Here is a 25,173-nt window from a genome sequence, read left to right on the forward strand (position 1 = left end):
AATGAAGGGAGGGTGCCCGCTATGTCTCTGTGCTCCCCAAACATTTTTAAATTTTATTTTTTATTTTTTTGATGCTTTTCGGAGTTCCTCCTGCCAGAGTTGGCCCAGAGTTGGAGCTGCCTGGGGATCCCCTTCCTCCACCCCCACCCCGAGTCCTGAGGGAACAATCGAAGCCTCTCATGGACGGTCCTCGTTGGCACGGCGCCCGCCTGAAGTGCTGCTAGGATGCCCTTGCCAGCCACGGGTGGAGGAAGTATCTGTTGCATGGTTTTCCAGAGGGGCCTGGAAGGCTGCCCCCCACCCACCCCCTCCCCGTATAACCAGCCACACGCTGGGGGATTCTGGGAGTCGAAGCCCACCCCTCTCAAAAGGAGCTAAACGCTGGCTTAGGGCCTATACAAACAGCGCTGCCCGTTGGTGCTAAGGTGGTATTGCACCCCTTTCATTCTCTCAGGCACCCTAGATTTGGGGGGGGAGGGTTTGAGGGCTTCGAAAGCCCCCCCCCCTTTTTAAAGGAGGAGGACCCAAATCCAAGCAGCATCTCAGCGGTTACAATCAGACTCCGCCCACTTTCTTTCTTTTTGGGGGAAGAGGGAGCGCCCTCTGGTGGCCACCTGTGGGAAAGCACCGACTGCTTTTAGCAAGCGGAGAATTGGGCTGGGAGTTGTTAGTTGTGAAGTTGTGTCTGACCCATCGCGACCCCATGGACCACGTTCCTCCAGGCCTTCCTGTCCTCTACCATCCTCTGGAGTCCATTTAAACTCATGCCTACTGCTTCAGTGACTCCGTCCAGCCACCTCCTTCTCTGCCATCCCCTTCTTCTTCTTTTGCCCTCCATCATTCCCAGCATTAGGCTCTTCTCCATTGAGTCCTTCCTTCTCATTAGGTGGCCAAATTATTTGAGTTTCCTCTTCAGGATCTGGCCTTCTAAAGAGCAGTCAGGGTTGATCTCCTCTCGGATTGATTTGTTTGATCATCTTGCAGTCCAAGGGACTCGCAGGAGTCTTCTCCAGCACCAGAGTTCAAAGGCCTCAATTCTTTGGCGCTCAGCCTTTCTTATGGTCCAACCTTCACAGCCATCCATTGCAACTGGGAAAACCAGAGCCTTGACTGTACGCACTTTTGTTGGCAGGGTGATGTCTCTGCTTTTTAGTATGCTGTCTAGATTTGCCATAGCTTTCCTCCCCAGGAGCAAGCGTCTTTTAATTTCTTGGCTGCGGTGATCTTGGAGCCCGGAAAAATAAAATCTGTCACTACCTCCGTTTCTTCTCCCTCTATCTGCCAGGAAGTGAAAGGGCTGGATGCCATGATCTTAGCTTTCTTAATGTTGAGTTTCAAGCCAACTTTTGCACTCTCCTCCTTCACCCGCATCAAGAGGCTCTTTAGTTCTTCTTCGCTTTCTGCCATTCGAGCGGTATCATCTGCATATCTGAGGTTGTTGATATTTCTCCCGGCAACTCCAATTTTTGATTCATCTAGCCCCACCTTTCTCATGATGTGCTCTGCATATAAGAATAGAATAGACTAGAATAGAATTTTTATTGGCCAAGTGTGATTGGACACACAAGGAATTTATCTTGGTGCATAGGCTCTCAGTGTACATAAAAGAAAAGATACCTTCATCAAGGTACAACATTTACAACACGAATGATGGTCAGTATATCAATATAAATCATAAGGATTGCCAGCAACAAGGTTACAGTCATACAGTCATAAGTGGAAAGAGATTGGCGATGGGAGCTATGAAACGATTGATAGTAGTGCAGATTCAGTAAATAGTCTGACAGTGTTGAGGGAATTATTTGTTTAGCAGAGTGATGGCCTTCGGGGAAAAACTGTTCTTGTGTCTAGTTGTTCTGGTGTGCAGTGCTCTATAGTGTCGTTTTGAGGGTAGGAGTTGAAACAGTTTACGTCCAGGATGCGAGTGGAATTAAGTTAAATAGACAGGGTGATATTTAAATAGACAGGGTGATATGATGAGCTGGGAGAGTTTTTCCTAAACCTTGCCCTGTTTTTTGGGGGGGTGGGAATTGGGGAGAGGGGAGTAAGGCTGCATAGCACTCAGGTCCTCTATCTTCATGGGGGGGGGTTGCTTATCCTGCCAAGGGTCCCCATTCAGGGCCTTCTGCGGGGCCAGGAGCGATGCCCACAGAAGTCCGGTGGGCATTCCTCTGCTCGGGGTTGATGCTTAGACCCGGCATTAGAAGCGCCAGGTGGCTCCAGGGCGGGAGGCATCCGCTGCCTTGACAACCACATGCCCACCTACCCCCCCCCTTTCCTCTCTGCGCAGGCGCCTTGGGTTCGACACACAATTTGCCACCCGCATGACGTGATAGTAACTGCCAATCAATGAACGGTATCCCGTTGCTATAGAAACTCTGTCAGACACGCTGGGGTGCATGCTCTGGCCGCCTCAGCCACGGCCCCCATCCCCACCTGAGCGTGGAGCCTCTGAGCATACACCGAGTGTCTTTCCCAGTTGCCCCCAGCTGGTCCACCTTGCCTGTAGGGTGGGAGAGGACCAGGGTTGCCGATAGCATCTGCATCCCGTTGCCAGGGTTACGGGGGTGGGGAATGGATGGGGAGGAGAGCCTGGCTGGGAAGGGGTCTCAGCCAGCCACTGGGAGTTTGGGAAGCCCACCCCTTTGAAGGCATGGCTGCCAGAGGCAAGAAGGGGAGGGGAGGCAGTTTCACGGGGGGGGGGGACCCTGCCCATGAAGGGGGACCCTCTGCCCAAAGAAAGACACACACACCCCCAGGCAGCTAACTGTGCATGGACCCCTGGGGTGTCCTGGCTCAGTTGGGAGGGGTGCTTGCTGGCTCCACCCCCAACCACTTTCCCTGCTGGGAAGCTCTTGTGACATCAACAGGCCCAGATAAGACTCCCCCCCTCAGCCCCCCCCAAATAAAAGGTCTGGGTTAAAGAGCTTTTCTTACGTGGGTCTTTTTTTCTACCAACTTGTTTTTTTCTTTCTTTCTTTCTTTCCTCCACCCGCTTCCCCCCCCCCAGGAAAAATGATGGGCTGCCCCACTCCTCCTCCAGCGGACCCTTAGAGCTGCCCAGAAGGATCTCTCCCCCTTCGCACCCCCTATTTCCCCATCCCAAGGTAAGAGTTTCCATGGCTGAATTTGGGGGGGGGGGGGAGGTTGGCACGGGCGGGGGGATGGCAGGTGTGGCTTCCTGCCTACATTTCACAGAGCTTGAGTGGGTGGGGGCTGTGGAAAGTCAACTCCATGATCCCCATCCCAGGCGGAGGCAGGGTTCGCGGGGGCGGAGGGGGGGAGACAGGCGCATTGGCCAGCCGGGCCTCTTGCAGCTGAGCTGAGGGCCAGCCTGTCTACCAGCCCTGCAGAGTAGGCCTTCTAGGATCATCTTCCTCTGAGGCTGGGGCGGGGGTGGTGGTGGTTGGTGGTGGGTATTGGCCCAGAGGTCAGGAGGACCAGAACAGGGAGGAAGGTCGCCCGGAGGCCTTTCCTAATGGCTAAGAGCCAGTGGAACAGTCTGCCTCATGAAAGGGGCCGGCCGGCCAAGCCTTTCTAGCATATAAAAGGCTTTGGTGGGGTTGGGGGGGGGGGAGAGCCTTCCTTGCTTCCCTCCTCATCCCATCCCACCTGCAGGGTCTGGGACTGGCATTCCAGGGCCCCCGGGGGCGGAAGGCTGCGGAAATCCACGGGGCAGTTGGGAAGCCGCTGTGCTTACAAGTGGGGAAGGTTTTAGCAGGGGGCGGGTTTCGGGGGGGCAACGGATCTTGGAGATACCCACTGCAGGAGGGAGGGAGGGAGGGAGGGGGAGCCAGTTGCCAAGGCAACATGCCCACCTGCCAACGGGAACCCAGCAGATCAAGTGCCCTTCCACCGGAGACGGCTTAGCTAGGCTGGCAGGATACGGGCTGAATACTGCCGGCCACAAGAGAAGCGATGGGAGGTAGGGCCAATTATGAAAGTTTCATTGCTTTTTTAATTCAGCAGCCAAATGCCAGCATTACAGGTGGGAGCTGGGGGGGGGCGGCTGTTCTCCTGTGGCCCCTCGGTGGCTGCAGTCCCCCCCCCCATTGCCTTTGCTGGTTTCTCCTTGAGGGGGGGAGGGTCTGCTCCCCCCCCCCCGTGGACATCCCTTCCATCCTTGGGGAAAAATCCATCTTCATCTTCTGGTCCTGGCTGAGCCCCCATCTCACTGGTAGCCCCCTCCTACCATTCATCCCCTTCAGGGGCGGCCAGTTGCCATGGTGACCCTCTGCCTCCTCCTCCCGCCCCCACCCCACCCCCAGGAAGGCCTGCCTCCTCCTGGCCCGGCCACCTGGTTGGCGCCCAATGGCTGTACGGGCAGATGCCAGGCGTATGTGCGGGGCCGGCCCCGGACGCCTCTCGCCCCTCCCTTCCCTTCCTTTCCCTCCACTCCGACCTGCCAGGAGGTGCTGCTCTTCCCTCCCTCCTCCCTCCCTCCCTCCCTTCCTCCCCCCCCTCCCCTGCAGCGCGCGTGGGGAGAAGGATGTGATCTGACCCACCTTGTGTCAGGGAGAGGAGAGCCAATGGCGCATCCCCTTCCAAAGCCCCCACAGTGGAGGGGGGTTGGCGAGGACCAGGGCTGGAGTGTGAGTAGCTGCTGCTTGCAGGGGGTGGGATAGTGGGGGGCTCGGAGCCCCTTTGGTCTCCCACTGAAGGAGAGCCGGTGGGGAGCAGAAGGGAGAACAGGGGCAGGCAGAAAAGGGGACCATTTGCCTGTCATGGAGACTCCTGGGCTGTGGGTGGGAGGGGGGGGTCTCGCCCTCCCGTGTTTTTCCCCCTTTCAGGCGCTCTGCCTTTGTGCCTCTTTCTGGGGGTGGAGAAGAAGAAGGAGACTTTTGCTGGCAAACCGGGGTGTGTGTGTGTGTGGGGGGGGCTTCCAGTTCAGGGTGGTCTGGGTGCCCGCCGGCCCCCTTCCCTCCCACCCACCCACCCGCAGCCTGTCCCTTCTCTCTCTCTCTCTCTCTGCAGAACACCGAATTGTTTGCGATGATCGAAAAGATGCAGGTAAGTCAAGCCTGAGCCTGTCACTGGGGCGGGGAGGGTCTGGTGGAGCTGGGTCAGCAGGGAGGGGGGACTGTTGAGGGCCAGTGGGAGGGGTGTCCATCAGAGAGAGAGAGAGAGAGAGAGAGAGAGGAGAATAAGGGGTGTATCGATCTGTTCTGAGAGTGGACACAGTCCTTTGCTTTGGGGGGACTTGGGTGGGATGGGCAGGCAACGGAAGGGGGCTCCCCCTGAGCGTCGGGGTGAGGAGCCGACAAATGTGCTCTTTGCATGCTCAGAGATGCCCGTGCCTTCCCCTTGAGCTCATAATCCACAGCCGCCTTTCTTCCCCCCTCCCCAAGGCTCTTCTGGCATGTGGGATTGTGGTTTCCATAAAAAAAGCTCAGCTCAGGATGGGGAGGAGTGGGGGGTGGGGTGCTTTTAAAAGAGAGCCAGGCAAGATGCCAACTCAGTCAGGGCCCATGTGGGGGGTGCTTTGTGGCCACATCTGGGGCCTGCCGGGGCCCCGGGCTATGCCTTTGCTCAGGAGCAACAGCTGGACCCCAGCTCTTCCCCCTCTTCCTCCCCCACCCCGCCGTGCCCAAGCACTGGGCCAGGCCAACCTGTGCCAAGCAGGATCTCCGCCATCCCGGCCCTCTGCCCCAGCCCAGGAGCGGCTGGCGGGCGGCCCAGGCGTGGCTGTTGACTCTGGGACTGGTCTCTCCCCCTCCCCTCAGGGAAACCGGATGGACGAGCAGCGCTGTGCCTTCCCCCCTCCCCTCAAGGTAGGTGCTCTGTCCCTCCCTGCCCTCCCACCACCACCCCAGGCAGGCACCCCACAGGTTGAGCTCCTTCCAGCCGCTATTGCAAAGCTACCTTGGCCGAATCTAGCCAGCCTGAAAGCCGATTTCTGTCTCCCCCCCTTTTACGCCCAATGAAACTAGACAGGGTGGATGGGTGTCATCTCGGCCTCTTCCTTGCCCATTATGGGGCCGTGGGCTTTGCCCTCCCTTCCCTGCCCCTGGTGGCATCTTTTCCCCCCTCACTCATTCCCACCCACCCCTAGTATCCTGTCCGGTCCGTGGGGGGGCGGTGGGGGCGGCAACCCCACAGTTCTTCCCGACTTTGACTGATTGTGGGAAGAGGGGGGCAGGTTGAGCGCATGGGTGTATGTGCCTGCTTGTGCGTTCACACACACACACACACACACACGTTTGTGTTTTGTAGACGGAAGAGGATTATATCCCGTATCCCAGCGTCCATGAGGTAAGGAAGAGTTTAAGTCCTATCAGCGGAATGGAGACTCCATGGTCAGGAGCATGGTCAGGAGCATGGTCAGAGTGGTGGGAAGAATTGTTGTCCGCCCTTGTTTTCCCCCCCCTTTTGTTTTTTTAGTAGTGGGCTGTTGGGCGGACCCTCCTGTCTCTCAACTGGGTGGGGAACAGGGGGACAAATCCTCCTCCTCCTCCAACCAAGTGTTTTCCCCTTTTGCAGGTTCTGGGCCGAGAGGCTCCCTTTCCTCTCATCTTGCTCCCTCAGTTTGGGGGCTACTGGATCGAGGGCACCAACCACGACCTGGCGGAGCTGCCCGAGCTCCAGTCGCCCGGCTGTAAAGTCAAACTGGAATGCAACCACCTGGCCAGGGTCTACCGGAAACACTTCCTAGGCAAGGTCAGTCCACAGGGAAGGGAGGGAGGGAGGGGGCTTGGGAAGGGGAACGACACCCCCTCATAACCAGTGGTGGGTTTAATTTTTTTTACTACAGGTTCTGTGGGTGTGGCTTGGTGGGCGTGGCATGGGAAGGATATTGTAAAATCTCCATTCCCTCTCCACTCCAGGGGAAGGATACTGTAAAATCTCCATTCCCTCCCCAATCCAGGGAAGGTTGCTGCAAAATCCCCATTTCCTCCCGATCAGCTGGGACTCAGGAGGCAGAGGATAGATGGGGGAGGAGCCAGTCAGCATTTTTACTACCGGTTCTCCGAAGTACTCAAAATTTCCACTACTGGTTCTCCAGAACCGGTCAGAACCTGCAGAAACCCACCTCTGCTCCTAACCCCGCTGGGACCCCAACCAAGAGGTTGGTGTGATGCCCTGCGACCTGGGCTGGGCAAACGCCTTAAATCGTCCTTGAATTGGGGGGGGCAGCCCCCTCCCCGAGAGCATGCTCGGCCTCCTTCCAAGTAGCCTCTGGCCGCCGCCTCCTCCTCCTCTCCTCCTGTCTGGAAGGGATGTTTTGGTGCATCTCCAGCTTTCCCACTCTTTGACGGGGAGGGCTGCCTTCCGAAGTCGAGGTGCAGAGAGGCCTTCGGGGGGCTGCTCTTGCTCACGGCGGCCTTGGGCCTCCCGCTCTCGCTCTGCCTGGGCCTGCCGACTTTCGGGGAGGAATGCAAAGAACGCACAACAAGTCAGAGCCAACCTGGAGGATGAGCTGTTCCTGTCCTTCCTTTTGGGCGGAGGGCTCCACGGGGATACCCCACCCCACCCCCAATTGCAGGGCTGCCTTCCTCTTCCCCGTATTGGGGCCCTGCTCTGTGTTCGCCCCAGATGCTGTTCTGAGGGGCTTCAGCCGAGGGCGCAGGACAGAGGGGGGGGGAGGCATTTAGAATAGAATAGAATAGAATAGAATAGAATAGAATAGAATAGAATAGAATAGAATAGAATAGAATAGAATTTTTATTGGCCAAGTGTGATTGGACACACAAGGAATTTGTCTTGGTGCATATGCTCTCAGTGTACATAAAAGAAAAGATACATTCATCAAGGTACAACATTTACAACACAATTGATGGTCAGTATATCAATATAAATCATAAGGATTGCCAGCAACAAGTTACAGTCATACAGTCATAAGTGGAAAGAGATTGGTGATGGGAACTATGAGAAGAGTAATAGCAGTGCAGATTCAGTAAATAGTTTGACAGTGTTGAGGGAATTAATTGTTTAGCAGAGTGATGGCCTTCGGGAAAAAACTGTTCTTGTGTCTAGTTGTTCTGGTGTGCAGGGCTCTATAGTGTCGTTTTGAGGGTAGGAGTTGACATAGTTTATGTCCAGGATGTGAGGGATCTGTAAATATTTTCACGGCCCTCTTCTTGATTCGTGCAGTATACGGGTCCTCCATGGAAGGAAGGTTGGTAGCAATTATTTTTTCTGCAGTTCTAATTATCCTCTGAAGTCTGTGTTTTTCTTGTTGGGTTGCTGAGTAGGGTATGAAATTTCTGAGTAGGGCATGAAAAGGTGGGGTGCTGAAGTTTTGGGGGGAAGGGATCTCCAGTGGAAAATCATCCAAGGCCTTGCACGGCTCCCCCGTCCGGAGGAATCGCCTGCTGCTCTCCCAGCTCTGCCACCTGTGTGCCTTTTGGGTGGGGCGCCCACGATTATCAGGGAGGGTTTGCACTTTGCCCCAGCTGTTTGGCCTTCTGGGTGGGGCGGGGTTGGGTGACCCCCTTCTCTCCTCCTTCCCTGGCCTTCGAAGAAAAGCAGCACCTGGGGGGAGGAGGGGCAGAGGGACCCCCCAACTCAAGCCCCTTCCTCAGAAAGGAAGGCCTTGCAGAGGGATGAAAGCAGGAAGGGGAGAATTGTTGGGGAGAAGTGGTTGGGGTCCCTTCGCTCTTCCCAGCAGAGATGGGTACGGCCCGGTCTGGTGGAACTGAGGGCCGGGAGGTTTCTTGGGAGAATACCTCGTTCAAAGCAGCTGTAAAACCCGGCATTTGTCAGATGCGTTGCTTTCTGCGACCGTCCTGTCGCGGAGCCTCCAAGGTCAGGAGCAGTCGAGCTTAGTAATCTCCCGCTTCTGGCTTGTGTCCGGTCAGGAACATTTCAACTACTACTCGGTGGACGCAGCCCTGGGACACCTGGTTTTCTCACTCAAGTACGACGTGATCGGGGACCAGGAGCATCTGCGCCTGCTCCTCCGGTAAGAAGAGGGGGTACCTCTCGGGGTGGGGATGGTCCCCCTTTCTCTCCCTTCCCCCACACCCGGCAGCTCGGCCCTCACTCTCCTCTTCCTCCCCCTGCAGCACCAAAAGCCGGTCCTATCATGACGTCATCCCCATTTCCTGCCTGACCGAGTTCCCCAACGTGGTCCAGATGGCCAAGGCAAGTTGGGGAAGGGGGGAGTCATGGGAGTCTGGTGGGGTCACCCCTTTCTTTTTTCCCACAAGAGAACCGGCTCGGCCACAGGTTTGGCGCTTCCTCCTGGCAACAACCCAAGTACGTTCGCTGGAGCCAGTGTCCGATTGCCGCAGGGAGGGTACCAGGGCAGAAGGAGTCCTGCCAATCACAAAAATGTGTTGGGGAGGGATCGAGAGGATCTCCCCCCCCCGTGTAGAAGTGGGGGGAGGGGGTCAGTTGTGTATTCACACGGCCTTTACCCTCCTTGGCCCCCCACAGCTGGTCTGTGAAGATGTGAACGTGGACCGTTTCTACCCTGTCCTGTATCCCAAGGTAAGAGCGTGAATTGAACGGGAGGGGTGAGAGGGGGGGGTGTCCTGATAGAAAAGCCCCTTTCCCACCACCCAAGCCCCCCCTCCCTCCCACCTGATTGTCTAACAACACTCCCCACTGCTTTGCCCCTAGGCCTCCCGCCTGATCGTCACCTTCGACGAGCACGTCATCAGCAATAACTTCAAATTTGGGGTGATTTACCAAAAACTTGGCCAGGTGAGTTCTGCACCTCGTGCCCAGAGGGAGCAGGTGAGGCTGCGAGAGGCCTTGGTTGTGGGGGAAGGGGGGAGGGCGAGGAGCCTTTGGCCAGGGTGGAGGAGGGAATAGAGATGGGGGTCCAGGCGCAGTGCAGAGATCCTTCCTGTGGTTTTTCTCGAAGCGCGGCTCCCTCTGTCCTTCCAGCTGGGCCATTGGAGGGAAAAGCTTGCCAAGAGATGCCAGCATCCTCCTCCCTCCCCTCTCCTCGCTTCGCCCAAAAGGCTTCAGCTGCTCGTGCCAGGGAGACAGTGCCATCTGCAGCCCCAGCTGGGGAGAGTGCCTGCCCTTTCCTTCCCCCCCACCCCACGTCCCCGCTGCAGCTGGCCTGGGCTAGTCGAAGCGCCTTGCGTGCCACATGCCACCTTGGGAGAGCCGGCAGCGCCTTTGAGCCTGAGCCAGACCTCCTCCTGTGCCCCCCCCCCTCGGTTGCCCGGGCACCCCCCTCCTCTTTCCCTGCAGACATCGGAAGAGGAGCTGTTTAGCACGACGGAGGAGAGCCCGGCCTTTCTGGAGTTCCTGGATTTCTTAGGCGAGAAGGTGCAGCTGCAGGACTTCAAGGGGTGAGTGCAGCGGAGGGGGCTATCTGCATGCGTGTGTGTGTGTGTGTGTGTGTGTGTTTAGCTGCCCCACCGCAGCAAATCCCCTGGGGCAGCTGGCCTTATAGCCTAAGGCCTCTTTCTCTGGGGCCTGCACAGGTTCCGGGGCGGCCTGGACGTGACCCACGGCCAGACGGGGACCGAGTCCGTCTACTGCAACTTCCGAAACAAGGAGATCATGTTCCACATCTCCACTAAGCTGCCCTACACCGAAGGGGATGCGCAGCAGGTAGGGGGGGGGAGGTCGGGGGAGGGGGGGAGAATCCCCTTCCTCGCCTCCACGCCCCCAGATCGCCAGTGAGGCTGACTCTCTCTTCTCCCTCCGCCCCCTCCCCCAGCTCCAGCGGAAGCGCCACATCGGCAACGACATCGTGGCCATCGTCTTCCAAGACGAGAACACCCCCTTTGTGCCGGATATGATCGCTTCCAACTTTTTGCACGCCTACGTGGTGGTGCAGGCCGAGAATGCCTGTTCGGACAAGACTCTCTACAAGGTTGACCCGGGCAGATTGCAGGATGCAGGGCCGTGGGGGTGGAGGGAGTGGGGAGTTACTCAATGGGGTCCTGGGTCCGTCCGTGAGGGAGCAAGCCCCCTAGTGCCAACGTCAGAGGCTCTTTCTGTTCTTTGCAGGTTTCGGTCACTGCCCGGGATGACGTCCCCTTCTTTGGTCCCCCGCTGCCCAACCCAGCCGTTTTCCAGAAGGTGAGTGCGCCTCCATCCCTCCGGGCCTTGCCTTGCCCTCTTGAAGGCATCCAAGGTGGGGAGGCTGCAGCACCGTGCGGGATTCCTCCCTCCTCCCCTAGCAAGGGAAATTCTGCTTCCCCGAGGGGCGAGAGAGTCTGAGTGGACAGGCAATGCTCAGCTGGATCCAGGGGTGGGGCTGCTGGGGGTTCGCAGGGGTTCGGGAGAACCTCTAGCTAAGAATCTGTGCAGTTCCAAGAACCCCCAAATCCCACTCCTGTCTTGCTCCATCTACCCCTCCCTCCCCCTCCCAGGAGTCCCCACGTGGCCCATTTTGGATGGAGATAAGTGCGGGGCGCGCGTGGAGGCTCAGGGAAGGTGAAAAGCAGGCATTTGGGAAGGCTGGAAACAGGCCTCCAGAGTGCCTCCGGAGACTGGGAAGGCCATTTTTGCCCTCCTGGAGGCTTGAGGAAAACCTCCAGAACCCAGAGAGGGCAAACCCCCACCCAAACCCTCACCACCGTGGTGCAGGAGGCCAACTAGGCCACGCCCACCATGGCCACACCCACCCAGCAACCGGGCAGAGAACCCCCTAGCTAAAAATTTTGAATCCCACCCTTGGCTGGGTTTTGGGGCCGCCACAGGATAGTCAGGCCCTGTGTCCTGCTGCTGGTCTCATGCAACAGGCAGAATCCTGAGCTAAAACTTAGCCGGGGTGGGGTGGGGGGTTCACCCAGCCAAACCAACCCTTGCAAACACTCCCCCTCCTGCCCCCCCCCGTTCTTCCTATAGGGGCCGGACTTCCAGGCGTTCCTTTTGACCAAGCTGATCAACGCCGAATACGCCTGCTACAAAGCGGAGAAGTTTGCCAAACTGGAAGTGAGTTTCCGGGAAGTTGGGGGAGGGGGGAGAGCGGAGGGGTGGAGTGTGCCCCAGTATTTCCTCTGTGCCCCCCCCCGCCTCCCCAGCTTGCTGACCCTCCCGCAGCTTCTGCAGCCGGTTCAAGCGGGAGGGGGGGTGTCCCCTTGTCGTGACAGGAGCGTACGCGGGCGGCCCTGCTGGAGACCCTCTATGAGGAGCTGCACCTCAACAGCCAGTCCATGATGGGTCTGGGGGCCGAGGATGACAAGATGGAGAACGGCGGGGGAGGCAGCAGCAGCTTCTTTGAATCATTCAAGGTGAGGGTGGCCAGCGTGGCCGGAGATGCTGAGCGGTCATCTTTGTGGGTTCAGGCCTTGATCTCCCCCCACTTCGGCAACCCCTCTCCAGTCTTTCACCCCTCCCCCGGCCTCGCTCCCTTTGCCCTCTTCGCAGGTCTGGGGCTGCAGCCCCTCTGTTTGTGGGACACGCGCACACACACACACACACACACACACACACACACACACGCACACACATCCTGGGCAGGCAGCGGGTGTCCTGGCATCTCTGCTCCTTGGAGCCAGACTGGTCCACCACTTCGAAGGGCAGGGGGGGGAGCCCAGGGAGGGGCAAAGGAGGACTCAGGGTGGGCCGGCCTTCCCTTCCAGCGGGTGATTCGCAGCCGCAGCCAGTCGATGGACGCCATGGGTCTCAGCAGCAAGAGACAGAACACCGTCACCACCAGCCACAGCGGCAGCTTTGGGCACCACAGCCCTGACATCGCCAAAGCCACGGGCCTAGTGAGTGCCCCCCACCTCTGCTCCCCGCCCAGGGACCCCCTCAGGGCCCTCTTTCTCCCACTCCTCTTCACAGCCCCCCCAATCCTTCAACGCCTTCTGAGGTGACCTTAGTCTTTTGCTCGGGCGCCCTCACCCCAATGGGGATGGCGTTGGATTATTGGCAGGGTGGGCAGGGGATGATGGGGGTTCAGGAGCAAGAGACCCGTCTCTCTCCTGTTCTTCCCTGCCCGTGGTACCTCCTTGGCCTGCAGTGTCCCAGAGTGGCCACTGGGTGGCAGCCTTGCCCTAGCATAGGAGCCTTGCCCGAAGGGCAGAGAGTTGGCTGCCTAGAGGGGCGGGCGGGACCCTTGGTTGGGCAGGGCTTGGATGGGAGGGGGGGGTTTGTCTTTTTGTGGGCTGTAGAGTGGTCTTGTGGGCCCTGCCCTTTTGGAGGCCAGGTTTCCTTTCTCATGGCTGGGGGGCATTGAGCATGCCCAGGTTCTCTCCCTCACAGTGGCTTCTAAAGGGGGCCATCTCCCACCCTCCCCTGCCTCCTTTCCCAGGCTGGAGGGTTTCTGGGGTGGGAGGGCACCCAATGGATGCCAGAGTATGTCTGGGTTACTGCAACAAGAGGGGGGCAGCGAGCGTGGCACAGTCCCCCCGAAATTCAGACCCTCATCTTGGCCATCGCTTCCGCTGCCCAATCCCAGACAAACATCTCCCAGTTCCCCCCCCCCCCCAACTCCAACCGCCATCCCATCCCAGGCCCAGCCTCAGCAGCTTCTTCTGCCGTCTCTCATGCCCCCTCCATGCCCGCTGGCTGCCTTGGCCCTTCAGGGGAGGCTGGGCCCTTGGTGGATATAATGACTGAGCGCCATTTTGTTCGCATGACTTCTTTTTCTTTCTCTCTCTCTCTCTCCCTTCCTCCTCCTTTGTCCTCCCCCCTTCTCTCCTCCCCCCCCACCCCCGTCCTCTTCACCCCTCCCCTTTTTCATGCTCTGTCCGCTTGCCAGTCATTGCTTGTGCCCGGAAAAACGTCAAGTAGGTACGGACGTCGAGGCAGCGCGATAGGCATAGGAACCATTGAAGAGGTGGCTGGACTTGTTCCTCATTCTTCCTCTCTATGTTTCTTTCTTTCTTTCTTTCTTTCTTTCTTTCTTTCTTTCTTTCTTTCTTTCTCTCTCTCTCTCTCCTTTCTCTCTTTCTCTTTCTCTCTTTCTCTTTCTTCTCTCTCCCTCTTTCTTCTCCTCTCTCTCTCTTTTTCTTCTTTCTTCTCTCCCTCTTTCTTCTCTCTCTCTCTTTCTCTCTTCTCTTTCTCTCTTCTCTCTCTCTCTCTTTCTTTCTTCTCTCTCTTTCTCTCTCTTCTTTCTCTCTTCTCTCTCACTTTCTTCTTTCTCTCTCTTTCTTCTTTCTCTCTCTCTTCTTTCCCTTCCCCCCCATCCCCTTTCTCGCCCCATTGCATGCCCCACACCCCTCTTGCCTCCTGGGGTGGAGGTGGGGGGCACCTTTCCTAAGCCTGGGAAATTGCTGGGAAAGCCTCTCCTTCCGCCAGCTTGCTTTGCTAGATGATTACAACCGTTTGCATTTGAAAGGAAACGGACCCTCTGGGCTTGTTTGTACTTTTAGCCTTTCTTTCCCCCCCACCCCTCCCGGTCCTCCAGGGGTCTTGGACCCTCCTCCTCTGCCTGGCAGGAAGCGTTCCTCCCTCCCCAGCCCTCAGCACACCTCCGGTTAAGCTAGGATCCCAAAGAAACCAGCCTGCAAGAGGCTCCGTTCAACAGGCCTTTGCTACTGACTCCTTGTAAGGCAGACCTCAGATGCATGCATGAACTGGGGGAGAGGGTTGGGGGTCTTAAAGGGGGGGGTATTATTTCTGAGCCCTTGAGGTGCACACACCCCCAACAGCCCCAGCCCAGCAAGCCAAGCTGGGTCTCCCATCCTTTCAAATGGTTTCAAGGACACCCATTTATCCCTCTGCCATGGCCAGCCTCATAAGGTTTTTTCATTTTATTTCATTTTATTTTATTATTGTTTTATTGTATTAATATTTTATTTTATTTTAATCGATTTTATTTTATTTTAATCGATTTTAATTTATTTTATTATTTTATTGTATTAATATCTTATTTTATTTTAATCGATTTTATTTTATTTTAATCTGTTTTAATTTATTTTATTATTCTTTTATTATTCTTTTATTGTATTAATATTTTATTTTATTTTAATCGCTTTTACTTTAATTGATTGTATTATTTTATTATTTATTTTAATTTAATCTATTTCATTTTATTTTTATTTATTTTTGCTTAATTTAATCTTATTTTATTTTTATTTATTTATGTATTTATTTTGTCAAACGTGTACGACATATCCCTGTTTATTCCTAAGTATAAACATAAACATAAACAAAGGAAGTAAATATAGATCATGGGAAACATGGGGGCAGTAAGACAGGGACGGTAGGCATGCGGATGCGCTTATGCACATCCCTTTTATGGACCTCTTAGGAATAGGGTAAGGTCCACAGTAGACAGTTTAAGGTTAAAGTTATTGGGGGGGTGTTGAGGATGTAACAACAGATTACATCTTATATATTATATAGATTGTGGGGCGAACTCTTCTGGGAGCCACAGGACGCCCCACCGAGTAACGCGCAAGGTTCAGAGTTCAACAGCATGCTTCTTTCTTTCTTTCCTTCCACTTTTGTAGTAAATGGAAGAGCCTGCTGGCTGGGGAGGGCCGAGCTTTCTCTCTCTCCTTAACCCCCTCCCCACCATCTCAGAATGGCGTCCTTTTTCTCCTGCCCTCTCCCTAGTTTGGTTTGTCCTCCCGACCCCTTTTGGGGACCTCGGAGTTTTCTTGTCGTTCTACAGGGTGTTGTTGTTTTTTATAAAAAAAAAGCTCGCAGAAAAGAAAGATGGAGGCTTAGGAGGAAAAGACACTCATCCCCATTGTGGGGGGGTCTTCCGTGGCTCATGCCTCCATTTTTCTAAACTGCCCCCCCTACTCCCCCCCCCCGCTTCTCCTTCTACCTCTGGCCCACCCTTGGGTCATCCTCTCCAGAAAAACATTAAAACCTTGGCATGATACAGAGGGATTATTTGAGGTGGGTGGATGGAGGAGGTATGTTTTACGCCAGTTCTGCCATCTGCTTTGCAGACTCTGTAACTTCTGGGACATCGTAAGCACTTTTTAGGATGCGGTGGCTCAGTGGCTAAGACGCAGCGCTTGTCGATCGAAAGGTCGGCAGGTCAGCGGTTCGAATCCCCGAGTGCCGCATATAACGGGGTGAGCTCCCGTGACTTGTCTAAGCTTCTGCCAACCTAGCAGTTCGAAAGCACATAAAAACAAAACGCAAGTAGAAAAATAGGGACCACCTTTGGTGGGAAGGGAACAGCGTTCCGTGCGCCTTTGGCGTTGAGTCATGCCGGCCATATGGCCACGGAGATGTCTTCGGACAGCGCTGGCTCTTCGGCTTTGAAACGGAGAGGAGCACTGCCCCCTAGAGTCAGGAATGACTAGCACATGTGTGCGAGGGGAACCTTTACCTTTAAAAAGACTTGGATTGCTTCTGTGGGGCCTGGCCCTGAACAGCGTGGGGCTACCTCCATAGCTATTCAGGGACCACAAGCAGGTGCAGTTCCCGAGGGGTATGTGTGTGTCTAGTTGGAACACTTGGAATAAACACAGTTAAGACGATGGTGGTTAGTACAACTTCTTATTGTTGAGATGGCGGGTGGTCTTTCTCACTACCCCCGCCCTTGGCTTGCTTGACTGCCGGTCAGCTCTGGAGCAGGGTTTCCCAATGCAGAGACACCCCCCCCTCTCCCCAACTTTCTGGAGTGCTTCCCCTCTTCTCCGATCTTTTTGCTTAATGACACCTCCCCTCCCCACTTTCTCCTCCATCTCTTGCAGTCCCTGATCGTGCCCGGAAAGAGCCCGACGCGGAAGAAATCGGGGCCATTTGGTTCCCGCCGAAGCAGCGCCATCGGCATCGAGAACATCCAGGAAGTGCAGGAGAAAAGGTGTGGGGGGGGGCTGCAGGTGGGTTGACCACCCCCAACTCCCCCATCCTGGCTTTCTTGAGCCATCCTCAGAGGCCGCGATTGTGCATCACGCTGCGCGCACTAAACCACAACCGAGAGATTCCTCAAAGTCACGGAGGCCCAAACAAACCTGTTTCCTTCGCGCCAAGCATGACCCAACGGATGTTGCTCCTTTCTGAGGCTGGGGGGGGGAAGGCCCTGCTCCCATCCCAGCCTTCCTCTGCCCCGGCCTTGATCTGGAAACCCCGGCTGTGTGTCCCACAGGGAGAGCCCGACGGGCACTGTGAAGACGCCTGACAGCAGCCACGCCAGCCAGGAGCCAAAATCCGAGACGTCCTCCAATCAGAGCTCACCAGAGATGCCCACCACCAAAAACAGGTGGGCAGTGGGAAAAGAACCTCCTGGATGAGTCGGTTTCTAACTCCCAGTAACCCCTTAAAACCCTGTTTCTCTCCTCCTTCCCCTTGCAGGGCGGATCCGGTGATGCCAAAGCCAGAAGCTGCGCACGAATCGTCCCGCTCCTCCTCCAGTGCCAGCAGCTTTGGCAGCATGGTGGAGGATGCCGAAGGCTGCCGGGATGACACAAGCGGGGTGAGGTGGTCCCGGGGGATGGTGTTTGGCTGAAGGGAGAGGCGCTGGTGGGGGGGAGGGGACACACAGAAGCCAGGCGGGGATTCAGATGGAGGCTTTTAGATATTCTCCTGTTGGCTTCTGGTGTCTTTGAAAGTAGACAAGTAAAATCGTGGCTTGTTATTCAGCTGAAGGAAAGCTTCCCGGAGTATCTTAAGCAGTGGGGCAGGGAGGCCATCTTTGCGGCCAATAAAGGGGGGCTCTGTTGCTGGAAACGGCTCAAGGATCCCAGCCCTCAGCACACCTCCGGTTAAGCTAGGATCCCAAAGAAACCAGCCTGCAAGAGGCTCCGTTCAACAGGCCTTTGCTACTGACTCCTTGTAAGGCAGACCTCAGATGCATGCATGAACTGGGGAGAGGGTTGGGGTCTTAAAGGGGGGTATTATTTCTGAGCCCTTGAGGTGCACACAACAGCCCCAGCCCAGCAAGCCAAGCTGGGTCTCCCATCCTTTCAAATGGTTTCAAGGACTCCCATTTATCCCTCTGCCATGGCCAGCCTCATAAGGTTTTTTTATTTTATTTTAATTTATTTTATTATTGTTTTATTGTATTAATATTTTACTTTATTTTAATCGATTTTATTTTATTTCAATCGATTTTAATTTATTTTATTATTGTATTGTATTAATATCTTATTTTATTTTAATTGATTTTATTTTATTTTAATCTGTTTTAATTTATTTTATTATTTTATTAATATTTTATTGTATTAATATTTTATTTTATTTTAATCGCTTTTACTTTAATTGATTGTATTATTTTATTATTTATTTTAATTTAATCTATTTCATTTTATTTTTATTTATTTTTGCTTAATTTAATCGTATTTTAATTTTATTTATTTATGTATTTATTCTGTCAAACATGTACGACATATCCCTGTTTATTCCTAAGTATAAACATAAACATAAACAAAGGAAGTAAATATAGATCATGGGAAACATGGGGGCAGTAAGACAGGGACGGTAGGCATGCGGATGCGCTTATGCACATCCCTTTTATGGACCTCTTAGGAATAGGGTAAGGTCCACAGTAGACAGTTTAAAGTTAAAGTTATTGGGGGGGGTGTTGAGGATGTAACAACAGATTACATCTTATATATTATATAGATTGTGGGGCGAACTCTTCTGGGAGCCACAGGACGCCCCACCGAGTAACGCGCAAGGTTCAGAGTTCAACAGCATGCTTCTTTCTTTCTTTCCTTCCACTTTTGTAGTAAATGGAAGAGCCTGCTGGCTGGGGAGGGCCGAGCTTTCTCTCTCTCCTTCACCCCCTCCCCACCATCTCAGAATGGCGTCCTTTTTCTCCTGCCCTCTCCCTAGTTTGGTTTGTCCTCCCGACCCCTTTTGGGGACCTCGGAGTTTTCTTGTTGTTCTACAGGGTGTTGTTGTTGTTGTTGTTTATAAAAAAAAAAGTTCGTAGAAAAGAAAGATGGAGGCTTAGGAGGAAAAGACACTCATCCCCATTGTGGGGGGGTCTTCCGTGGCTCATGCCTCCATTTTTCTAAACTGCCCCCCCTACTCCCCCCCTGCTTCTCCTCCTACCTCTGGCCCACCCTTGGGTCATCCTCTCCAGAAAAACATTAAAACCTTGGCATGATACAGAGGGATTATTTGAGGTGGGTGGATGGAGGAGGTATGTTTTACACCAGTTCTGCCGTCTGCTTTGCAGACTCTGTAACTTCTGGGACATCGTAAGCACTTTTTAGGATGCGGTGGCTCAGTGGCTAAGACGCAGCGCTTGTCGATCGAAAGGTCGGCAGGTCAGCGGTTCGAATCCCCGAGTGCCGCGTATAACGGGGTGAGCTCCCGTGACTTGTCTAAGCTTCTGCCAACCTAGCAGTTCGAAAGCACATAAAAACAAAACGCAAGTAGAAAAATAGGGACCACCTTTGGTGGGAAGGGAACAGCGTTCCGTGCGCCTTTGGCGTTGAGTCATGCCGGCCATATGGCCACGGAGATGTCTTCGGACAGCGCTGGCTCTTCGGCTTTGAAACGGAGATGAGCACCGCCCCCTAGAGTCAGGAACGACTAGCACATGTGTGCGAGGGGAACCTTTACCTTTAAAAAGACTTGGATTGCTTCTGTGGGGCCTGGCCCTGAACAGCGTGGGGCTACCTCCATAGCTATTCAGGGACCACAAGCAGGTACAGTTCCCGAGGGGTATGTGTGTGTCTAGTTGGAACACTTGGAATAAACACAGTTAAGACGATGGTGGTTAGTACAGCTTCCTATTGTTGAGATGGCGGGTGGTCTTTCTCACTACCCCCTCCCTTGGCTTGCTTGACTGCCGGTCAGCTCTGGAGCAGGGTTTCCCAACGCAGAGACCCCCCCCTCTACCCAACTTTCTGGAGTGCTTCCCCTCTTCTCCGATCTTTTTGCTTAATGACACCTCCCCTCCCCACTTTCTCCTCCGTCTCTTGCAGTCCCTGATCGTGCCCGGAAAGAGCCCGACACGGAAGAAATCGGGGCCATTTGGTTCCCGCCGAAGCAGCGCCATCGGCATCGAGAACATCCAGGAAGTGCAGGAGAAAAGGTGGGGGGGGTTGCAGGTGGGTTGACCACCCCCAACTCCCCCATCCTGGCTTTCTTGAGCCATCCTCAGAGGCCGCGATTGTGCATCACGCTGCACGCACTAAACCACAACCGAGAGATTCCTCAAAGTCACAGAGGCCCAAACAAACCTGTTTCCTTCGCGCCAAGCATGACCCAACGGATGTTGCTCCTTTCTGAGGCTGGGGGGGGGCCCTGCTCCCACCCCAGCCTTCCTCTGCCCCTGCCTTGATCTGGAAATCCCGGCTGTGTGTCCCACAGGGAGAGCCCGACGGGCACTGTGAAGACTCCTGACAGCAGCCACGCCAGCCAGGAGCCAAAATCCGAGACGTCCTCCAATCAGAGCTCACCAGAGATGCCCACCACCAAAAACAGGTGGGCAGTGGGAAAAGAACCTCCTGGATGAGTCGGTTTCTAACTCCCAGTAACCCCTTAAAACCCTGTTTCTCTCCTCCTTCCCCTTGCAGGGCGGATCCGGTGATGCCAAAGCCAGAAGCTGCACACGAATCGTCCCGCTCCTCCTCCAGTGCCAGCAGCTTTGGCAGCATGGTGGAGGACACCGAAGGCTGCCGGGATGACACAAGCGGGGTGAGGTGGTCCCGGGGGACGGTGTTTGGCTGAAGGGAGAGGCACTGGTGGGGGGGGGGACACACAGAAGCCAGGCGGGGATTCAGATGGAGGCTTTTAGATATTCTCCTGTTGGCTTCTGGCGTCTTTGAAAGTAGACAAGTAAAAGCAGTAATAAGCCACAGTTTGCCCCTGGAAATCGTGGCTTGTTATTCAGCTGAAGGAAAGCTTCCCGGAGTATCTTAAGCGGTGGGGCAGGGAGGCCATCTTTGCGGCCAATAAAGGGGGGCTCTGTTGCTGGAAACGGCTCAAGGATCCCAGCCCGTCTTTTCGACTCCCCCCTGTCTGGTCTCAGTTGCAACCCACTGGAAGGGCTTCCCGACCCAAGGCTGGCCCTGCCCTAAACGTTGTGGACTGGGAACTCGGCAGAGAAACATGGGATTCTCGTCAGTTTTGCATGGGTGTCTGCTAAGCCCCCCCCCCTTTCTCTGTCCCAGGAGAGCCACTTCCCATCGATGCATTCCCACAAGCGCGATTCCTTCATGTACAGCACGTGGCTGGATGACAGTGCCAGCACCCCCAGTGGGGGGAGCTCCCCAGGTACCTCCCTGACCCTCCTTTTTTTTTTTCATAAAAAAGTTTTATTTTTAGAATCATATCAAACAGCTCATCCAATGTACAGTTATATACAATTAGTCGGGCTTGCCCAGTCACCACCCCCTCCTTTTAACTATCTTCCCTCTTCTACCTTCTTCTACTTTCCAGACCTTCCTCCCCTTCTCTTATCTACATCCTCTCCTCCCTCCACCCTACACCTTCCTTCTCCCTCTTCTACCCCTCTTCCTTCCTCTTCTCCTCTTTCCTACCTCCTCTCTCTTTTCTCCCTCCCCACTGTTCTAAAATGGTAACTGGGCAGACCCGACCCTACATTAATTATATTTATACATCTTCAATAATCCCTGTACATTAACCATCACTCCATCTCTAACCTCAACCCCCCAATTTCCCTCCCCCTTACCCCCTACCCCCCACCCCGACTTCCCAGAACAAAATGAAGGGTATGCAAGGGTAACAAGGCTGCTCTGGAGGAGTTGGCCTTCCCCCCTGCCTCCATGCACCAATGGGATGGACCCTCCCCCATCGGGTGCCCAACGTGGGGCACCTCTGCTCCCAAGGGTGGGATGGCTGGTTTTAATCCTTGTTGCCTTGTTGCTTCCCTCCCTCCAGGCCCCTCGCGCTCCCCCCAGCCAGACCCCAGGAAGCCCACGGAAAACCCTTGCCCAGAGATCCAGATCCAGCTCGAACACTCGGACCAGCAGCCCCCACACCTGGTGAGGGGGGGTCCACAAGGGCTGGAGGAGGGAGGGTCCTTTTCTTGGGGGGGGTCCTGTCGGGTGGGGAATCAGTTCAGGCAGCATCACGATGGGAACCAATTTTAATCCTCTTTTTGTTTTTCCCCCCAGAGCTGCTAACCTCCCTCCCATCTCATGGATGTGCCTCTTGAGCAGGTCAGATACTGGGGGTATCTTCCCTGCCCCCCCCCATCCCCGAGCCTCTGGCCAACCCTCAAAAGACCCATTTAGGGGGTCCTGCCCAGGGGTGGGATTCAGCCGGTTTGGACTGGTTCAGGCGAACCGGATGTTAATTTTAATCTGGTTCATTGAACTGGTAGTTGCAAGGACTCACTGACCCTGCCCAATCCACCCCTCTCTTCCCAGGAGTCTCCACGCGGCCCGTTTTGGATGCCGGATAAGTGCAGGGCCTGCATGGAGGCTCTGGGAGGCCAAACCAGACTTCCCAGTAGTTCCATTAGTCCAGAAACAGGCCCATTTCTGGTCTCTGGAGCCTGGTGGAGGCCATTTTTGCCCTCCCGGAGGCTCAAAATAAACCTCCAGAGCATGGGGAGAGCAAAAACAATCCCCTTGCCATGGTGCAAGGACTGGCTGACCCTCCCCACCCCTCTCTTCCCAGGAGTCTCCACGCGGCCCGTTTTGGATGCCGGATAAGTGCAGGGCCTGCATGGAGGCTCTGGGAGGAGGAAAAGTGAACCTACCAGAAGTATCCGAAACGGGCCCGTTTCTGGCCTCTGGAAGGCCTCCGGTGCCTGGGGGAGGCCGTTTTTGCCCTCCTGGAGGTTCGAGTAAAGCCTCCGGAGCCCAGTGAGGCAAAACGCCCCTCTCCACCATGGTGCAGGTGGCCAAGTAGGCCACGCCCACCCAGCAACGGGGCAGTGCACTGGTTGCTAAAATTTTTCAATCCCACCCCTGGTCCTGCCCCATCTCATACACACACACCCGTTCCTCCCTGTCTCTGGTGGTTCCCGTCTGTTCCATGGTGCCCTCTACCTTTCAGCTTCCCCCCGCCTCCATCCTGGGTCTGGGGGAGGGGTGACATTTCCTTTGCCCTCCCCGACAGCTCACGGCAAAGAAGCACAAGCTGAGGAGGAGGAGGAGGAGAAGCCCCCATCTTCGTCTCGGCACAAGACGACGCTCCGACCAGCAAACCCTGCTTCTCCAACCCTTCATTTTAAGCAGCTGCTTCTTTTCTTCTCCGGCCATGTCCGGCGGCTTCCTTCCATCGCGGTGCAAGGCACCCCAGGAACGGCATTGCCCTGGGCCTCGATTTCTCCACCCCCTTCCATGAGCTGTGCTCAAAGATGCCCCCTCCCCAATTTCCATCCCTAACCCAAACCCCTCCAGCTGTGGAGCCAAACGGTGGACAATCACAGAGATAAACCATTTCCAGGGTCCACCTTGAGAAAGGACATCCGGGCAAGGAGCTGCAAGCAGGGAAATGGGAGTTTTCTGGACCGCTGGATGGTGGGTTTCAGCATGCGGAGGAGACCCATGGATGGAGGTGTTTATGGAGCATCATCTGGATTATGCCTGGATCACTCCCTCTGTCTCTGTTTTTCCAACTGGCCTTGCCACCGATCTTCCTTCTGCGTCTCTCCTCTGCCCAGCTGGGACATTCCTTCCTGCGCTCGGTACTTGTCACGTTCCCTGCCTAGTTTGCCCCCCATGATTTCCTCTTATCCTGGGGAATTTTGGCAGTTGTGGGGCAGAGTGCTTCCTGCCCAGACGTTCCCAATCTCTCCCTTCCTCAATATTCATCCCAAAGAAACCTTGACAATCTCGCCATAGGTCAGCCAGGGTGTGGAGGAGGGGCGTGGCTGAATCTGGTGACTTTCAGGCTGGTCCAAGGCAGCTGGGCCACCAGCCCCCCTTCACCCCACCGCCTGGCCAAAGGAGCCAAGAGACCCTCCCATTTGACGCTCTGGTTGGGCTCTAAGCTGTAGGCACCTCCCCTCTGTGCCATGGTTGGGCCACCCCCATGCTGTGCAGGATTTAGGGGTGGGGGCACAACACCCTTGTGGGCAATGCACCCTACTGGCTCCACAGGGGTTTGGATCAGGGAAAGCCCCCCCCCCCCAATTCCCAGGCATCCAGGTTTAATTTTAAGCATCCTTCCAATGATGCAAAAAGATTAATTCCACAATGTCCAGGTCTCTCTTTCTCTCTCTCTTATGTCTGTTGCCTAAAGCCATCCTTTCTTTCTTCCCTTTTGGGTTGTTTCGGTTACTTAATTTTATTTTATTTTTTTATTTTATTTTATTTTTTAAAAAAAGAAAGAAAGATGCACAAAATCCATGAACTTACAAAGTTTAAACATTCCGTTTAATTTAAATTCCAAGACTGTATTCGTGTTTCCAGTGACCTGTGTATAATATATATAAATATATATATCTATTTATTGCTATTGTAAGGAGAATCTATTTGTAAAATGCTTTTTAAGATATACAGGCTGGAAAATAAAACGAGGAACCTCCACGTAGCTTTTCCGTTTCCCTCCCGTCCCATTGGAAGGAAGACTTTCTGATTTGGGAGGCTGCGAGCAGGAGGAAGATGGCCTGACCTGTTAGACTTTTAATCAGAGGATGGAGCCTTCTTGCTCTGGTCCTAATTCTAACATTCATCTGTAGAAGGAGAAGATGAGGATGGGTGGGAAGGAAGGAACCCAATAGCATTTTAAAGGCTTGGAAGCAGGGATGGGATTCAACCGGTTCGGGTAAACCGGATGCTAATTTTACATCTGGTGTTGCCGAACCGGTAGTTGCAAGGACTGGCAGGCCCCGCCCACCCCTCCCCTCCCAGGAGTCACCACGTGGCCCTTTTTGGATGCCAGGTAAGTGCAGGGCCCACGCAGAGGCTCTGGGAGGGCCAAAACCAGACTTCCCGGTAGTTCCATTAGTCCAGAAACAGGCCCATTTCTGGTCTCTGGAGCCTGGTGGAGGCCATTTTTGCCCTCCCAGAGGCTCAAAATAAACCTCCAGAGCATGGGGAGAGCGAAAACAACCCGCTTGCCATGGTACAAGGACTGGCTGACCCTCCCCACCCCTCCCCTCCCAGGAGTCTCCATGTGGCCCATTTTGGATGCCAGGTAAGCACAGGGCCCATGCGGAGGCTCTGGGAGGGTGAAAAACAGGCTTACTGGGAGTACCAAAGGTCCTGAAATGGGCCCATTTCTGGCCTCTGGAGGGACTCCAGAGCCTGGGGGAGGCTGTTTTCGCCCTCCTAGAGGCTCGAGGAAAGCCTCAGGAGCCCAGTGAGGCAAAAACGCCCCCTCTCCACCATGGTGCAGAAGGCCAAGTAGGCCACGCCCACCCAGCAACTGGGCAGAGAACCGGTTGCTAAAAGTTTTGAATCCCTTGCTTGGAAGGATGCAACCTGGAAAACCACCAAGAGCCTTTCTGTTCCTCCAAAAAAACAG

At 54.8% G+C, this 25,173-nt stretch overlaps 1 protein-coding gene across 5 annotated transcripts in view; it reads left to right on the top strand.

The window, feature by feature from the left end:
• The window catches only part of RAP1GAP (RAP1 GTPase activating protein), a 27,003-nt gene extending 2,776 nt beyond the window's left edge, over positions 1-24,227 (top strand). Inside the window, exons 3-26 of one of the 5 annotated variants that reach the window (XM_058161307.1) lie at positions 3,011-3,107; positions 4,975-5,010; positions 5,724-5,771; positions 6,214-6,252; positions 6,481-6,657; positions 8,799-8,902; positions 9,006-9,084; positions 9,379-9,432; positions 9,565-9,648; positions 10,150-10,250; positions 10,386-10,515; positions 10,625-10,780; positions 10,918-10,989; positions 11,761-11,847; positions 12,006-12,146; positions 12,498-12,629; positions 13,622-13,699; positions 16,524-16,633; positions 16,919-17,032; positions 17,125-17,245; positions 20,901-21,003; positions 21,631-21,734; positions 21,867-21,911; positions 22,819-24,227. In XM_058161307.1, the coding sequence (XP_058017290.1) occupies positions 3,011-3,107; positions 4,975-5,010; positions 5,724-5,771; positions 6,214-6,252; positions 6,481-6,657; positions 8,799-8,902; positions 9,006-9,084; positions 9,379-9,432; positions 9,565-9,648; positions 10,150-10,250; positions 10,386-10,515; positions 10,625-10,780; positions 10,918-10,989; positions 11,761-11,847; positions 12,006-12,146; positions 12,498-12,629; positions 13,622-13,699; positions 16,524-16,633; positions 16,919-17,032; positions 17,125-17,245; positions 20,901-21,003; positions 21,631-21,734; positions 21,867-21,875 (2,176 nt within the window). In that variant the 3' untranslated portion in view covers positions 21,876-21,911; positions 22,819-24,227. Of the gene's footprint in view, positions 1-3,010; positions 3,108-4,422; positions 4,593-4,974; positions 5,011-5,723; positions 5,772-6,213; positions 6,253-6,480; positions 6,658-8,798; positions 8,903-9,005; positions 9,085-9,378; positions 9,433-9,564; positions 9,649-10,149; positions 10,251-10,385; positions 10,516-10,624; positions 10,781-10,917; positions 10,990-11,760; positions 11,848-12,005; positions 12,147-12,497; positions 12,630-13,621; positions 13,700-16,523; positions 16,634-16,918; positions 17,033-17,124; positions 17,246-19,709; positions 19,820-20,097; positions 20,212-20,303; positions 20,425-20,900; positions 21,004-21,630; positions 21,735-21,866; positions 21,912-22,818 lie in introns of those variants that run through there. The other 4 variants (XM_058161311.1, XM_058161309.1, XM_058161308.1 and 1 more) reach the window with 4 other exon arrangements.
• The last annotated feature ends 946 nt before the right edge of the window (positions 24,228-25,173 follow it).

This window comes from Ahaetulla prasina, chromosome 18 (genome assembly GCF_028640845.1).
Source record: "Ahaetulla prasina isolate Xishuangbanna chromosome 18, ASM2864084v1, whole genome shotgun sequence".
Taxonomy (NCBI): Eukaryota; Metazoa; Chordata; class Lepidosauria; order Squamata; family Colubridae; genus Ahaetulla; species Ahaetulla prasina.